Below are 18,509 nucleotides of genomic sequence, written 5' to 3' on the forward strand. Positions count from 1 at the left end.
TCAACTTCATTCGTCTAAAATGTATTGTGCATCTAACAATGGAGCAGGCACCATTCATAGATGTTGTACTCCCTGACAAAATGATTATGCTCCTTTATCTCTCATAGATCCTAGCACAATGCCTTGTAAAAGGAAAGTACTCAATAAACATTTGCCAAATACATAAAATATAATTATTAATAGCTTTATAAGGTACATCCAAGGACTTATTTTCTTTCATTCACTTATCCTGACTTATTCCTAGCCTTACCTACCCAAATATTTACTCAGTCTATTCCCATCCAAACTATTGTGTTCTCTTATTTATCTTAAACCACTATTCTTTTCAACACATAAATCTTATGGTTTTTAGAAGACAGGGAAAAGAATAAAGATGTGCTCTGCAAGTTGGCTATAATTAGATTTGATAGGACATGATCCGATCCAGAAATAGGAGGAATGAATTTGGCTACAGATTAAAGTGAGATAGTGGATGACTCTGTTCACATAAAAATGCAAGTAAGACCCTGACCTTGGTTCAGTTACACACATTTTTTTAAAAAAGTGTGAGTCTTCTACAACACAACTAATAAGAATATTCTGGTCACTCCCCACTCAAGGGAGTCAAAAGGAAACAATAATAACAAAATCGCCCTGATTCCATAAAAAGAATGTGACAACATGTGGAATCACTACAAACTAAGTCAATCTTCTATACTTCTAAATCTAGAGAAATTTTTTGTACAAAATGATGAATGATGCCTGATTTCCACTACAGTACACTTAAAAAAAATCACCAAAGACAACTTTAATAATGTTTATTTCACTGTATTAAAGTAAGAACTTTTACTTATATTCTAAAACAAATAAGGATTACAGTAGGGATTCTTACACCATGTATGCCTGTAGTCAGCATTGTTTTTTGTCTGATCAATACTTCCCCACTTCTGGAATCATCATCACTTCTTTTAGGTAACTGCCTACTCCAATCACATTGTTCTACGAGGTGCTGCCAATCACAGGACTCTATGCTGAAAGAGTCTCCTTATCAACCCCATGCGATGCCAACAGAGCGCGCATGTGATCAAACCAAGCCCTTCTGAGTTTTTCCCCTGGATTTCTCTTTTTTGTGTGTGTGAGGAAGATCAGCCCTGAGCTAACATCTGACGCCAATCCTCCTCTTTTTTCTGAGGAAGACTGGCCCTGAGCTAACATCCGTGCCCATCTTCCTCTACTTTATATGGGACGCCGCCACAGCATGGCTCAACAAGCAGTGTGTCAGTGCACAGCACCTGGGATCCAAACTGTCGAACTCCCCGGGCTACCGCAGCGGAGCGCGCACACTTAACTGCTTGCGCCACCAAGCCAGCCTCTCCCCTGGATTTTTCAAACTGGAACATGTAGAAGAGAGTCCTTTTTTTTTTTTTTAAAGATTTTATTTATTCATTTTTTTCCCCCCAAAGCCCCAGTAGATAGTTGTATGTCATAGGTTCACATCCTTCCAGTTGCTGTACGTGGGACTCGGCCTCGGGTTGGACGGAGAAGCGGTGCCCTGGGGCGCGCCCGGGATCCGAACCCGGGTCGCCAGCATCAGAGCGCGCGCACTCAACCACTAAGCCACGGAGCCGGCCCGTGGAGAGTCCTTTTGATGTGGGAACAAAGCAAGAAGTAAATGGTGTGTTTATGACCATAGTTCCAGCCTTGTAGGAAAAAACAGGGTACCAAATGGAGTTGACTAACAAAAAAGAAGTAGAGATGACAGCTGGGGGAGAGGGAAGGAAGGTCTTAACAGTGCCTCAATTCCACTGCAGGTTTTTCTGCTCTTCCCAAAGTCTGACCATAAGCATGTGAGAGTTAGGATGCTTTCACTTGTATCATAAAGAACCTTAACTAACACAATAATCTTTGAGTGAATCAATGCACTCTCATGAAATCAGGGGAGGATTCTTAGCATTCAAAAGATTCCTCAAAAGATTCTTAACCAAAAAAGGAGAGGAGGTTTAACCACTGACTTAAAGTAAATTGTCAGATAGATACAAAATTAAATTCAATTAACCAAAAACACGCCTTTAAGCTTCTAACTAATGAAAATTTTACCATAGAGATAATAGAGTAGATAATAAATGTAAACAAAACCACTTACCTTCATTCCCCACATCATCATTCATGAGTCCCCCCAGCCACATCTTCCAGTCCTCATCATCTGCTGTATTGGGGTCATACATGTCTGGGGTGATGTCTGGAGCTTGGAGCTCTGCCTCTAGTTGCCCCAAGGGAACATCTTTCAGAGGCATCTTAGAGCGGGTTCGAAATGCAATGAGACTGTCATCCATGGGCTAGCCAATGGAGAAGGATAAAAACATGTCACAGAATGCCTAATGCTTTCAAATTCTCCAAACCTCATCATGTCCTGTGTGCTTCTCTTCTTAGCTCAAACCAACAAAGTCTCTTCTCTGAACAATTTGGGTTTATTATTCTTTGTCTGAGAAACTTTAAGGACAATGACATCAGTTTTAAAACCAACATTTCAGGAACATTTATAACAGCTTTATTGAGATATAATTTACGTACGATAAAATTCACCAATTTAAAGTGTATAATCGAGGGGCCGGCCCGGTGGCGCAAGCGGTTAAGTGCGTGCGCTCCGCTGCGGCGGCCCGGGGTTCGCTGGTTCGGATCCCGGGCGCGCACCGACGCACTGCTTGGCAAGCCATGCTGTGGCGGCGTCCCATATAAAGTGGAGGAAGATGGGCACAGATGTTAGCCCAGGGCCGTCTTCCTCAGCAAAAAAAAAAAAAAAAAAAAAGAGGAGGATTGGCGGATGTTAGCACAGGGCTGATCTCCTCACAAAAAAAAAATAAATAAATAAAGTGTATAATTGAGTGGATTTTACTATATTCACAGAGTTGTGTGACCATCACCACTATCTAATTCTAGAAGATTTTCATCACCCCAAAAAGAAATCCCATTGCCATTAGCAGTCACTCCCCATTCTCCCTTGCTCCCAGTCCCTAATAACCACTAATCTACTTTCTGTCTCTAAGGATTTGCTTATGCTGGACATTTTAGATAAATGGAATCACACAACACGTGGCCTTTTGTCTCTGGCTTCTTTTACTTAGCATGTTTTCAAAGTTTATCCATTTTATAGCATATATCAGTACCTCATTCCTTTTATTGCACAATAATATTCCATTATACGGATATACCACGGTTGCCTTATCTATTTATCCGTTCAAGAAAATTTGGGTTGTTTCCATTTGGCGGCTATTATGAATAACACTGCTATGAACATTTGCATACACATTTTCGCATGGACATATGTTTTCAATTCTCTTGCAGTGGAACTGCTGGGTCATATGGTAATTATGTTTAACTTTTTGAGGAACCACCAAACCATTTTCCAAAGTGGCTCCACCATTTTACATTCCCACCAGCAACATATGAGGATTCTACATTTCCCCAAATCCTTGCCAAAATTTGCTATTGTCCATCATTTTTTTATTATAGCCATCCTAACAGGTATGAAATGGTATCTTGTAGTTTTGACCTGCATTTTCCTAATGACTAACGATGTTGAGCATCTTTTCATATGCTTATTGACCATCTGTATATCTTCTTTGGAGAACTGTCTATTCACATCCTTTGCCCATTTTTGAATTGGGTTGTCTTTTTGTAGTTGAGTTATAAAAAGAGTTTATTATATATTATGGATACAAGTCCCTTATTGGATATGCGATTTGTAATTATTTTCTCCCATTCTGTGGATTGTCTTCATTTTCTTGATGGTATCCTTAGAAGCACAAAAGTGTTTCATTTTGATGAGGCCCAATGTATCTATTTTTTTTTGTCGCTTGTGCTTTTGGTGTTATATCTAAGAAACTATCACCTAAGCAAAGGTCACAAAGATTTACTCCTATGTTTTCTTTTAAGAGTTTTAGCTCTTACATTTAGGTCAATTCATCTATTTTGAGTTAATTTTTGTGTGTGGTGTGAAGTAAGGGTCCAACTTTATATTTGCGCATGTGTATTTCCAGCTGTTCCAGCACCGTTTGTTGAAAAGACTATTCTTTCCCCATTAATTGGTCTTGGCACACTTATCAAATATCAACTGACCGTAAATGTAAGGGTTTACTTCTGGACTCTCAATTCTGATCCATTGATCTATATGTCTATTCTTATGCCAGTACCAGACTGTCTTGATTACTGTAACTTTGAAATCAGGAAGTGCAGACCTCCAACTTTGTTCTGTTTCAAGATTGTTGAGGCTATTGTGGGTCCCTTGCATTTCCATATGAATTTTAGGATAAGTTTGTCAATTTCTGTGAAAAAAAGCAGCTGGGATTTGTATAGGGATTGTACTGAATCTGTAGATCAAGTTAGGAAGTTCTTCCTACTGCAACAATCTCCTAACAGATTTCTCTGTTTCTTGCTCTCCTATAGCCCATTTCCTACACCTTAACCAAAAAGAAATTTTTAACATTAATCAGAAAATATCACAAAAAGCTTTCTGACACGTTAAAAATAAAATCTAAACTCCTTATCATGGTTTTCCAAGACCCTCATGATCTAGCTCTTGCCTAGCTTTCTGATCTCACCCCTACTACTCTCTCCCATGATTCATTACTATGCTTCAGCTAGTTTCTGTCCTTTGACATGACAAAACTGTTCCCATCTTAGGGACTTGAATGTGTTGTTTCCTCTACATGGAACACTTTTTCCCCAAATCTTTTAGATGTCTGGCTCATTCTCATTCATATCTCACTTAAATGTCACCTCCTCAAGGTTTTTTTTGATCATCCCATGTAAAGTACTCTGATAGGCACTACCTTATGTCCTTGTTCTTATTTACTTTATAGTACTTACCACTATCTAAAATAATTTATGTGGTTTTTTTTTTTTAATTTTATTTATTATTTTTTCTTCCCCCAAAGCCCCAGTAGATAGTTGTATGTCATAGCTGCACATCCTTCTAGTTGCTGTATAAGGGACACGGCCTCAGCATGGCCGGAGAAGTGGTGCGTTGGTGCACGCCCGGGATCCGAACCTGGGCCACCAGCAGCGGAGCGTGCGCACTTAACCACTAAGCCACAGGGCCAGCCCCATTTATGTGTTTATGGTCTCTCTCTCCAATAGACTATAAGCTCCAAGAGCAAAGACCTTTTCCATCTCATACAACTGTTATGCCCCAATTTCAATCATTCAGTACGTGTATGAATAAACAGTTATATAAAACACTATTACCCCTAAACACTAGTATTTATTCACTCCAAAGCAGGGTGATTAAATTAAACGACCCTTTCAGAGCTGCTCCATTCAATATTCTGTTTTTAAATTTCGGGACAAACATTTTTCATTGACATACAAGACTGGTGGGGAAAACTTAGAACATTAAAAAGAACTGGTTAAATGATGGAATTTAGAAAGTCGTCATTTCACAATGAGCATAGTAATAACTGTTTCAAGCAATAAGCAATGGATGCTAAAATTAGGAGGTAAAAAGATGTTTGGCCTCAAGTATATCTATATCCCCATAAGATACAAACTAATTTAGAAATGAAAAAATAATAATTTTACAGTAAGGAAATCAAGCAAACACCACCTTAATCAAAATTAACATGACAGATGTCATGTGCCTTCTGATATGATTAACTGAAAAAAGACATATCACTTCTGTGGTATTCATGCCAAAAGGGCATGAGCTGAAGCTAATTATGAGGAAATATCAGAAAAATCAAAATTGAGGAACATTCTGTAAACTAATTGGTCTACCTGGTTAAAAAATGTCAAGGTCGGGCCGGCCCCGTGGCTTAGCGGTTAAGTGCGTGCGCTCTGCTGCTGGCGGCCCGGGTTCGGATCCCGGGCGCGCACCGACGCACCGCTTCTCCAGCCATGATGAGGCCGTGTCCCACATACAGGAACCAGAAGGATGTGCAGCTATGACATACAACTATCTACTGGGGCTTTGGGGGAAAAAAATAAATAAAAAATTAAAAAAAAAAAAATGTCAAGGTTATGAAAGACAAAGAAAGAATGAGAAACTGTTCCAGATTAAAAGAGACTAAGAGACAAGATAACTAAATACAACATGCAATCCTGGATTGGATCCTGAATCAGGAAAAAAATTTTTTTCCTTTGCTATAAAGGATGTTATTGGGATAATTGGTAAAATCTAAATAACGACTTTAATAGATTGGATATTACTGTATCCTTATTTTCATAACCAAATATCCTCATTGTTAGGAAATACACACTGAAGTATTTACGTCTAAAAGAGCATCATGAGGGCCAGCCTCGTGGCTTAGCAGTTGGGTGTGTGCGCTCCGCTGCTGGCGGCCTGGGTTCGGATCCCGGGTGCGCACCGACACACCGTTTCTCTGGCCATGCTGAGGCCGCGTCCCACATGCAGCAACTAGAAGGATGGGCAACTATGATGTACAACTATCTACTGGGGCTTTGGGGGAAAAAAATAAATAAATAAAATTAAAAAAAAAAGAGCATCATGACTGTAACATACTCTAAAGTGATTCACGAAAAAAAAAATATGTGTATAGGGCGAAAATGATAAAGCAATTGTAGCCAAGGTTAATATTTGGGGAATCTGGCTGAAGTTTGTTCCTATGTTCCACATTTAAAAATGCTCTCTGTCACACACCCTATTCCTTCTTAGGAGCTGCCATTCTTACATTAAAATAGCACAAACCAAATAGAGTATCAAAAACAAACAATTTCATGACTCTTACTTATTATATCAGAATTTAATATCTTCCCCTCTCCCTTCCCAACTTGAGCAACAACTAAATTACTCCATTTGACTTTCTCAGTGATTTAGAGTTATAAATGTTTACCTGGAAAGAATCCATGCAGACCGGACTGGAAGCCAGTTCCTCATCCACGGCATGCAACTTCTCCATGAAAGTACTATCCTTGGTCTGTTTGGGCTTGGGCGGGGGCGGGGGCCCCATGGGCACTACCTCAGCGCTGATGTGCCTGATGGCAGGTGTGGTGACTTTCTCAGCCTGATTAAAAGAGGCAACTACATTAACAAATGGAAGGGAGAGAGAGGGGGAAGAAAAAAGAAAAAAAAAAGGCGGGGAAAGAAAGGCACATTTTTCATATGCTAGTGATCTTTCCCTTCTCATCTAGATAGACGTACATAAAAACAAAGGCAGTACCGTGTAATTAATCTAATTAGGTTTCATCCTACTTCCAAGGAAGCCAAGAGGATGCTACTTAGGTTACCAAAAGCAGGAAATCTAATAAAAATGGCTTTAGGACAATACTAGAAAACAGGTATGAAAGAAGAGAAGGGTAGAAGAAAAGAAAGAAACTTTGCTAGTCACTCATATTTGGCCCCTTAATGAGAACTCAGAAGCTCTCAGCCTATCACTGAGTTCCAGTTTTCTCTTAACTGTTCATTGACTTAAGGGACTTTAAAATCTGAACAGTTGTAACCAGTCACAGATACTGAGAAGATAATGGCATAATTACTGATCTTGAATCATCTTTGGCAAAGGATGACAGCTCAGAATCATCACAGATAAATAATTTACTTATACAGTTAAATAATCTACTTATACAGTTATCTCGAACTTATCTTTTTCATATGATGCATACTTACCTCTGATAATATGCTACTCTCCTCATCTGTTTCAGTCATCTCAGAAGACTGTCTCAGTCTGGATTTCTTTGCCCCACGTGGAGAGGAAGCAGTGCTTTCAACATCACTTTCCAATAAACTCTACAAAACAAATCCAGTTCACTTTTATATTTATGCCCCTACCTCATTCCACTGAGTTTGAAGTATCTCAAGAGAACAATCACAAAATATCAATCATTCAACTAGTCAGAGTAAGAGAAAAATAAAATTTAAATAGAAGCTTTAATATTCTGAAGGTGTGGACAGGGATCAGATCACTATCCTCAACAGGACTGCAACTTTGCAAAATTGTATGGCATTGGTTTAAAATCCTTTTACAAACAAGTTAAAGAATACATTAAGAGGGCCGGCCCCGTGGCTTAGTGGTTGGGTGCACGCGCTCCGCTGCTGGCGGCCCGGGTTCGGATCCCGGGCATGCACTGACGCGCCGCTTCTCCAGCCATGCTGAGGCCACATCCCACATGCAGCAACTGGAAGGATGTGCAACTATGACATACAACTATCTACTGGGGCTTTGGGGGAAAAATAAATAAATAAAATTATAAAAAAAAAAAAGAATACATTAAGAAACAGAATATTACACAGTGATAAAAATCAACAAACTCTAGCTATAAGCAACAGTATAGATGAATCTCAAAGGATTAATGTTGAACCAAAAAAAGAGCCAGACACATGGGGCCGGCCCTATGGCGTAGCAGTTAAGTGCACGTGCTCTGCTGCTGGCGGCCCGGGTTTGGATCCTGGGTGTGCACCTACTCACCGCTTGTCAGGCCATGTTGTGGCAGTGTCCCACATAAAGTGGAGGAAGATCAGCACGGGTGTTAGCTCAGGGCCAGTCTTCCTCAGCAAAAAGAGGAGGATTGGCATGGATGTTAGCTCAGGGCTGATCTTCCTCACAAAACAAAAGCCAGACACAAAAGAATACTACATACACTATGGGTTCATTTATATCAGGTTCAGAAACAGTAAAAAACTGAACCATAGTATGTAGACCTGCATATTTAGGTGATATAACCATAAAGAAAAGCAAGGAAGTAATTACCAAAAAGTCAGGAGAGCGGTTATCCAGCAGTTATAGCAAGAAGTGACTGTGATTAGGTAGGGCATATAAGGAGTGTCCTGGCAATGTCATATTTAATGACTTCGGAGGAAATTTCATGAGGAGTAGTAGCTTTATAATTATTTAAGCTGTATATTTTTATTCTATACATAGTTCTGAATTTATCTGTGTGTTATATTTCATAATACAAGATGTGAGAAAATTAAGGGAGTATGAAGAGGAGAAAACACCTCACTGTCTTGGACTTATGCAAAGAAATGAGCAGAAAAAAGAACTGTCTCAATCCTCTCTACAGAACAGGTGACATCACTCTGCCTTACTGAGCCAAATTTTTTCTGTATTACCAACTAACACTCACAAGGGTAACCACTGACCTCTTCAGCAGTCTCATCTTCTTCTTCATCATCTGGCTGGTACTCTTCATCTGAGGAATCATCTTCTTCAAGGTGGATGTCCACAAACTGAGGAGGCTACATAGGTACAATTATAGAAAGAAATGAAGTAATAGGAAACACAAACCATATGTATTTGGAAAATAAGGGGACGAAAGCAAAGCAGGAAAAAAAAATCCTAAGAGCACAATGAGCTGCTAAAGCAAGATACAAGAGGCAGGGTTTAAAGAGATTCCTAGCATGAGAATCAAACCTAAGAGTAATGAATGGAAAAAAACAAAGCTGGGATTAAAGCAAGAAGATAGGTCCAACTAAAGCAAGAAGGTAGGGCCGGCCCCGTGGCTTAGCGGTTAAGTGCGCACGCTCTACTACTGGCGGCCCGGGGTTCAGATCCCGGGCACGCACCGACGCACTGCTTTTCCGGCCATGCTGAGGCCGTGTCCCACATACAGCAACTAGAAGGATGTGCAACTATCTACTGGGGCTTTGGGGGAAAAATAAATAAATAAAAATTAAAAAAAAAAAAGCAAGAAGATAGGTCCAAAAAAAGTTAACAAATAGAAAGGAAGTACTTAGGTTTCAAAACTGAAGGAGTCTTTGTGGAAAAGAATAAGAATTACCTCTTCCAAGTTTACCTTAATTTCATTGGCCTTCTTAATTGGTGAAATATTCCATGTTGGAATTACCTACCAATAAAGAATATAAATAATTAAGTTCTCTTAACTGAAATAGACTTTTTCATTTTTACTTCCTCTTTACCATCACAAAGAGCCATCTACCTAACACACAGCTGCAGTGACCAAGGGGTATTGATTATCCCTGAGAGTATACTCTCAAATACCTGTCAGAGCATGACAGAAGAAAAGGAGAGAAGAATCTATTTCTATCATTAGCAATTCTGCCTTAAACCTAGTAAGACCCTGTATTATCTATAAATGGAGAGCGTCTGTCTCGCCTACTTATATCACAGCTTGGGTTCACATAGAATAATGAATGTGAAAATTACTTGTAAACTACAATAGTACACAAACACAAGATACTATAGGTGATAGTAGCCTTTTTTTTTTTTTTTTTTTTTGCTGAGGAAGATTAGCCCTGAGCTAACAGCTGTGCCAATCTTCCTCTATTTTGTATGTGGGACACCGCCACAGCCTGGCTTGATGAGCGATGCATAGGTCCACGCCCGGGATCCCAACCAGCAAACCCCAGGCCACCGAAGTGGAGCATGAACTTAACTACTATGCCACCAGGACAGCCCCAGAATGTGCATTTTTAATAAGCACTCCTGAGGGACCCCACACCAGCAGATCTCCAATCTGCTATATTTTTTGCCCTGTAAGTAACCTGTAATTTGATCTTATTTACCAAACTAAATAAACAGTAAGGGAAAAAAAAGAACACCCACCACTCCTTTTTCCACCACTTCCTTCAGTTTAGAGCGTGTCATTTTGGGCTCCTAAGGAGAAAATGAAAAGAAAACAGTCAATAAAAATCATCATGTGATTATTGGGTTTTGAGATGCTAACTTTGTCCCCAACTGTCAAACTATTTACAAACTCCCCAGTGACCTCCTACACTTAGCCAGTTTACAGACAGCTCTGGTCCATGACATTAAAAGAATGACAATCAACTACTCACAAACATTGGCATATCTTCTGTCTCACTGATGGCTGCTTTCATCATTGCTACCACATGTTCATTTGTGATTACTTCCTGAGAAAGATGAAATTTCACTTTAGGCAACAAAGATGTGTCATCTAGATAATACTCATCTCTCTGTAACTCTGCGAGACATACATATAGGGTACATGAGAGCTACTCAAATAGCTTCAGACTGGGGTAAAGCAAGGCAATCGAAAGCAAAGAAGCAAGGTTTGGACAGAAGCACACAGCTTCAAACAACGTAGCACAAATGGACCAATCTCATTAGCTGCTACTAGGAACAAGAATGGCTCACATAAAAAGAGATTCTGAGATAACTAACTACACGCTTAAGAGAAACAGTAATAAACAACAAAGGCTTGTAAATAGCTGTGTTGCTACATATCAAAGAACAGTATTTGCATATGTGCAAAGTACTGTAAACTGTTAACTGGGCATCTTTTCAGACATATCAACCCACAAAAGAGTAAATCCACTGTGAACATTATCATCTTCCAATCTGCTAAACAATACAATAAACAATCAAATCAGCGGAAGGAAGCAGAGGAACGGTTTATCTTCCCAATTAAGTTCTTCTTTAAGACGTGTTCAGATTTCAAACTTGTGCTGAGTGCAAAGAGAAAGCTATCTTGACATGTAATATGTTTTGCCACAGGTAACACAAAATTAGTAATTCACAAACCAAGAGTCAAGAATTTCCTGAGTATTTTTATTTGCTTTCCATGAAAAATCTCCATTCCAATTACACAGCTGCCCCAGTCTTACTCACATGAAGAATGTTTCGCACATTGACTGCTGTTAGGTTGTGCTGCTTGGCGCCATCCTCTAAGGTGCGGTCCAGCATGTCATCCAGCTTCAGGTCATAAGCCAAAGTCCCTTCTTCTTGGCCCCTTCCATCTCGTTTCCTCTTGGTACCCTTTTTCTTTTTTCGCCTTTTCTCACTTTCTTCATTGTCTTGCTCTTCTGCAAATAAACCAAGAACATCAATAGAATCTCTAAAACAACTGCTCCCGGAACTTAACCCAAAAAGCCAGCAGTAAAAGAAAAGCAAGCTGCCAGCCGTCTGGCCCTGGAAATCAAAGAAGGCTATGATATGGTAGTGTTGGTAACGGTGGAGGTCATGGTACTGTCACAATAATATCTAACATTCACGGAATATTTATGTCAGTTACTCTTCTACACACCTTACACATATTAATTCATTTACTACTCATAACAACCCTATGAAGTAGGGACTATTATTTTTCCCACTGTACAGATGAAGAAACTGAGGCAGAGAGATTAAGAAACTTTCCCAAGAGCTAGTAATGACAGAGCCATGTTTTGAAGCCAAGCACTCCAGCTCTAGAATCTGCGGTCTTAATTATTACTCCATACTGACCAGATAATGCATCAGAAACCCTGGGTTTATATCCCAGTTCTACAATTTAACTGGGTTACCTTGGCAATAGAATCTCATTTTTTTCCTTTGTAAGAAAATACAGATATCTGCCCACCAGGAATGCCATGTAGATTAAGTGAAATAACATATATCATGGTGATTTATAACCAATGAAACATTATGCAAATGCAAGTTATCATTATTATTATTATTATTATACTATTTAGTGTAGAAAAGAGAAAAACAAGGAGTAAACCAATAAAAAATCCACTCTCAATTATACAAAAAAAAAAGAGGACAAAGTGTCTCTAGTCTACAAGAAAGGAGCACATATATAACCCCCAAACAAAAGGAAAAACTTGATTATTAGAATCTGGTAAGTCTTGAAGTAGATTATCATGCAACACCAAAACAAGGTTCTCATCTCTGATACTTTGGTTGGCTACTGTCTGAAAACATGGGATTAGAGCAGATTAACATCTAAAGGGCCTTCTATTTAAAAAGATTTTACGATCTTTAAGACGCACCCTGATAGTATTTACTCAGTGAAAAATTGTTAGTAACTTCAAACAATTGCTTTTGCACTTGTGAATACATATGAAGAATTTGATAAATGTTTACAACTTTCAATCTAATAATTCTTCTTCTTAAGGAAATAATTAGACATGCAAAGACTAGAAATCAAGTTATTCATTCCAACATTAATTATTTTAGCAAAAACATGGAAAACACCTAAATGTCCAATGTTAAATGAATGGCTAAGTGAACTTTGGTACATCCATACACTGGACTGTAATTGAGCCATTAAAAATTGTCTCTTTAAGCAACAGGGGGGAAAAAACAAGTAAAAAACGTCTACAAAGAGTTTCTAATGACATGGAATTTTTTCTGATAATGATTTTTAAGAAAATAAAAAGATAGAATTCAAACATACACATCTTACATTCATGTAACCTAAACAAAAGTGGGCTGCCTTGAGGTGTATCTCAACAAGGTAACAGATGCAAAAGAAATATGAAACTCTAAGAGGTATCCAAAATGTGATAAAGCTCTTTACTAACGGTCTTCTGAGAGAGCAGCAAAAGGGGAATTTCATAGCATAAATACACAACAAAACTTTCTAAAAACCTTCGTAAACATCTTTTCCCAAAGTCTTCTCACCTCATTTACTCCTCTTCTCAATAAACTCCAAAACTCTCCTCTCTCTTCACCACTCGTGCATCTCCTTTCTTTGCCCCTCCCTTCCCTCTTGCATCCTTTCCCATGTAAACCAATCTAGCCAGTTCTTGGCTTCTGCCTTCCACCAGACCCTCCTTATCAGCATTTTAACAATGACCTGGTAGTTGCAGAACAAGAAAAGGATTTCTGACACCTGAGGAAGTTTTGCTTCAGCTTCATACTCATATCCTATCACGTCGTTAGTAACACTGTTTTTTGTTTGTTTGTTTGTTTGTTTTGAGGAAACTGGCCCTGAGCTAACATCTGTTGCCAATCTTCCTCTTTTTCTTTTTTTCTCCTCAAAGCCCCAGTACATAGTTGTATATCCTAGTTGTGGGTCCTTCTAGCTCTTCTATGTGGGACATTGTCTCAGCACGGCTTCATGAGCAGTGAGTAGGTAGGCGCCTAGGATCCCAAGCGGCGAACCCCAGAAAACCAGAGCGGAACCTGGGAACTTAACCGCTTAGCCACAGGGCCGGCCCCTTTAGTAACACTGTTAATTGCAAAACTGACCCAGGAAAAAAAAAGTTTGAAAGAAAAGACACAAATTAAAACTATTAATGCTACAGTAGAAACTATAAAGTTTGTTATTAACTAAAAATTAACCAAAAAAATAAATCACCTTTACAAAATTTAGATCTACAAAATGTAACCAAAATTCATAGAAATGAAGGCCACAAAAGGAAATTTACAATGGAAGCGGCTAAAATTCATAAAATTTTATATATGATATAGTTGATGAGAAATCAAATTGTCCTTTAAAACAATGTTTCTCAAACTATCTGTGGCAAAGAACTAGTTTTGAACAACCCATTGTAGACTCATACTTTTATAAAATAAAATAAGAATGTAGCCATAATGTCAAATGTTACAACATTTCTAAACTTTTACTCTCACTTTCCCTAAATCATTCTATTTCAAACCAGTAACAAACAGTTCTCAAACTAGCACTGGTTCTCAGACCACACTTTGAGTAGCACAGCTTTAAAATATACACTGAATGAGGCCGGCCTGGTGGCGCAAGCGGTTAGGTGCGCACACTCTGCTGCGGCAGCCCAAGGTTCGCAGGTTCAGATTCCGGGTGTGCACGGACGCACTGCTTGGCAAGCCATGCTGTGGCAACGTCCCATATATAAAGTGAAGGAAGATGGGCACGGATGTTAGCCCAGGGCCAGTCTTCCTCAGCAAAAAAAGAGGAGGATTGCCAGATATTAGCGCAGGGCTGATCTTTCTCACAAAAAATAAATAAATAAAATAAAATATACACTGAAAAACATTTAGCCCTAATAAAACTGAAACATGAAAAATAATTTAAATGAATTGTGAAGAAAACATCACAAAATTAAAGTGGAAATAAAATTCACTGCAGAAAATATTTTTTCATGGAAAAATCATCAGTTAGCATAATTTCATTTAGAATAGCTATCTTATAAACAAGCAATCAAAGCAACCACTATGAGGTTAAACCATTTCAATTGTCTAAATTACATCACACATATTTCTGATTTTAATGCTGAATTTATCAGGGAATACGTATTTGTAAGGAAAATCTGATACACTCAAATTCTAACACATTGCACAGACAAAAAAAGAACAGATAATTCAACTATTTCTTGTTCTGTTTTAGAATTAATCCTTTGTCTTACTTTTAAAATACTGGGGGCCGGCCCCGTGGCTTGGGGGTTAAGTGCGCGCGCTCTGATGCTGGTGGCCCGGGTTCGGATCCCGGGTGCGCACCGAGGCACCACTTCTCCAGCCATCCTGAGGCCGAGTCCCACATACAGCAACTAGAAGGATGTGCAGCTATGACATACAACTATCTACTGGGGCTTTGGGGGGGAAAATAAATAAAATAAAATCTTTAAAAAAAAAAAAAAATAAATAAATAAAATAAAATAAAATACTGGGATACCACTGACTCTAAGAATTCTAAAGAGCTGAAATTAAAAATTAAAAAAGGAAGCCACTCTATACAGATCAGACTGGAAAACATAAAGAAGAAAATCTAATTTTTCCTTCCACGAGAAAGGAGAAGTTGGCTAAAAACTAGATATTCCCTGAGAAGTAGATCCAATGATTTAACTAATAAATTGAAAGTAAAATGCAGTGTAAAGTGGGTGAAGTCAGTAAAAATATGGGTGGGTTCTATAATATCTAAATCACCAAAGTTGCTTTGATATGTGAAAACAGTTGCTTAACAGCCCTGTCAAAATCACACCCGGGACAATGTATTTTTTATCAGATGAAACCTTCCCACCAAAAACAACTGTAAAACCATATACAACTATAAAACTACATTAAAGCAGAATAAAATATATACAACAGTCTGAAGGCACTGGAGAACAAGCCCTACAGAAAGGATTTAAGGGGTTGTGATCCTTTAGAGAAAGGAAGCTCATAAAAGGAATCCAAGCTGAAAGCAGCAGTCTTGCTTGGCTACGACGCCAGAGATTTGGGGCTGCCAAAACAGCTGAGACTGAGGGATAAAACACCACAGAAGAGGAAACCAAGAAAAAGTGAGCCAAAAAAGTCTCTGTTAAAATTCCTTTTAAGACTCTGTTTAACTCTTAGGCTGTGCATGCATAGGATGAAACTCCAAGAAATTCAGCAGGAGAGAGCAGCTAGGAGGCTGAAGACCAAATGCAGAAATTTCTCACTCCACAGTGTTCGGAAGACAGAGGTTGTAGGTCAGGTCTTGCAAAGGAGGGAAGGTCTTCATAAACACTACAGCTTTCTTAGTAGAGTTGAAACCCCAGAAGAGCCACACGCTAGGAATACAGGCTACAATCTAGGAATAAGTAGAAAGTTGAAACAAACTAGCCTTAACATAGCATAAAACCAACACTTAGCAGAATTCAGGGGATCCTCTAAAATTATCTGCCTGTCAGAAGAAAACATAACCCTCTTTGAAGGAAGATAATACTAAAGCCTCTAGAATTCTTCATCCACAATGTCCAGCATCCAATCAAAAATTGTAACATGCTAAAACAGAACCAAAATGCTAAAAACAAGGAATGGGGGAGAAGACAATTTAAAAAAACCTACAGGTGAGTCAGATACTGGATAAAAAATTTTTAAATAATTATGATTAATACATTCAAGAAAATAAAGGAAAAGACAGAGAATTTCACCAAAGACACAGAATCCATCGTTCTAAATTGGCATTAAAAATTTAACAGATAGATTTAACAGATTAGACACAGCAAAACAGAGAATTAGTGAACTAGACTACAGAACAGCAGAAACTGAAGCATAAAGAGAAAAAAGAATAAAAAGAATATACAGAAAAAATAATAATAACACATATGGGACATGGTAAAAAGATCTAACATACATGTAATTGGAATGCCAGAAGAAAAGAAGGAGAATGGGACAGAAGTGATATCTAAAGAAATACTGACAAGAATTATTTTATACGCATGAAAGATATCAAATCTCAGATTCAAGCAGCTGTACAAACCCCAAGCAGACAAAAAGGGAAAACCAAACTAGACACATAATAGTCAAAATGCTAAAAAGCAAAACAGAGAAAATACTAGAAGCAGCCAAAGAAACAAAGATACACTATCAAAGTAACAACAAAACTGATAGCTGACTTTGCAACAGAAACAATGGAAACCAGAATGTAACAGAATACATCTTAAAGTGTCAGGGGGAAAAGCGCAACCTAAAATTCTATACCCAGTGAAAATAATCTTTTAACATGAAGGCAAAACTAAGATTTTTTTTCCAGATAAACAAAAGCCGAGATAATTCATTGACAGGAGACCAGGTCCACAAGAAATACTAAAGGAAATTCTACAGGATGAAAAAAATGATCCCAGATGAAAGCAAAGCAAAGAACTTCAGGATGAACCAAGAACATCAGAAAGGTTAACTATGTCATAAATATAAATGAATATTGACAGGTTAAAATAGTAACAATAATAATAATGTCTTGTGGGAGTTAAAACATATGAAGAAATAAAATATAACATCAATAGCACAAAAGACAGGAGTAAATATATGGAATGAAACTGTTGTAAAGTTCTTGCTTTGTTTGGGAAGTGTAAAAGTAGTAATTTAAGGTAGATTGTAATAATTTCAAAGATGCATATTATTAATCTATAGGGTAACATGTAAAGGAAAAATAAAAGAATATAAAACTAAAAAGCTAATAAAGAAAAATTAAAGTACCTGATTAAGCCAAAAGAAGGAGAAATAAAGGAACAAAGAAGAGATAGGAAAATAGAAAACTCAACTATATCAGAAATTACATTAAATATAAATTAAGTATATAATCTAATTAAAAGGAAAAGATGTTCAGACAAGGTTTTTTAAAAACTCTATGCTATTTATAAGAGATATACTTTAAATATAAAGATGCAAACAAGGTTGAAAGCAAAAGAATATAAACATTTATATCAAGTATACACTAATATCAGATACAAAGTAGACATTTTTTTTTTCTTGTGAGGAAGATCAGCCCTGAGCTAACATCCATGCTAATCCTCCTCTTTTTGCTGAGGAAGACAGGCTCTGAGCTAACATCTATTGCCAATCCTCCTCCTTTTTTTCCCCAAAGCCCCAGTAGATAGTTGTATGTCATAGTTGCACATCCTTCTAGTTGCTGTATGTGGGACGCAGCTGCAGCAAGGCCGGAAAAGCAGTACGTCGGTGCATGCCCAGGATCCGAACCCGGGCCGCCAGTAGCGGAGTGCGCACACTTAACCGCTAAGCCACGGGGCTGGCCCCCAAAGGAGACTTTAAGGCACGAAGATAAAGAGATAAAAAAGATCATTTCGTGCTAAATGAGTCAATTCAACAGAAAGATATAATAATTCTAAATTTGTATGTACCTAATAATATAGCTTAAATATATAAAACAAAAGTTGACAATAAAAAAAAAAGGAGAAAGACACAACCATAGTTGGAGATTTTAACAAACGTTAAACAATCAGCAAAGCAGACAAAGAAATCAGTAAAGGCATAAAAGATCTGAACAACATAATTAACAGACTTGACCTTACAGGCATATATAGAACATTATACTTCACCTAAATGACATATTTAAAACACTCATAAAATACACATTCTTTCTAAGGGCACATGAAACAGACCATATGCTAAACAAGTCTCAACAATTTTCAAAGGTAAGGAATCATATAGAATATGTCC

At 38.0% G+C, this 18,509-nt stretch overlaps 1 protein-coding gene across 6 annotated transcripts in view; it reads right to left on the bottom strand.

The window, feature by feature from the left end:
• GON4L (gon-4 like) overlaps positions 1 to 18,509 on the bottom strand; it is a 79,206-nt gene that overhangs the window by 45,038 nt on the left and 15,659 nt on the right. For 5 of the 6 annotated variants that reach the window (XM_058539401.1, XM_058539400.1, XM_058539402.1 and 2 more), the window contains 8 exons: positions 11,523 to 11,716; positions 10,730 to 10,804; positions 10,497 to 10,547; positions 9,727 to 9,777; positions 9,074 to 9,169; positions 7,601 to 7,720; positions 6,828 to 6,998; positions 2,123 to 2,315 (listed from right to left, as the gene is read on the bottom strand). In XM_058539401.1, the coding sequence (XP_058395384.1) occupies positions 2,123 to 2,315; positions 6,828 to 6,998; positions 7,601 to 7,720; positions 9,074 to 9,169; positions 9,727 to 9,777; positions 10,497 to 10,547; positions 10,730 to 10,804; positions 11,523 to 11,716 (951 nt within the window). Of the gene's footprint in view, positions 1 to 2,122; positions 2,316 to 6,827; positions 6,999 to 7,600; positions 7,721 to 9,073; positions 9,170 to 9,726; positions 9,778 to 10,496; positions 10,548 to 10,729; positions 10,805 to 11,522; positions 11,717 to 13,295; positions 13,367 to 18,509 lie in introns of those variants that run through there. The other variant, XM_058539403.1, reaches the window with a different exon arrangement.

Source organism: Diceros bicornis, chromosome 4 (assembly GCF_020826845.1).
Source record: "Diceros bicornis minor isolate mBicDic1 chromosome 4, mDicBic1.mat.cur, whole genome shotgun sequence".
In the NCBI taxonomy this organism is placed as follows: domain Eukaryota; kingdom Metazoa; phylum Chordata; class Mammalia; order Perissodactyla; family Rhinocerotidae; genus Diceros; species Diceros bicornis.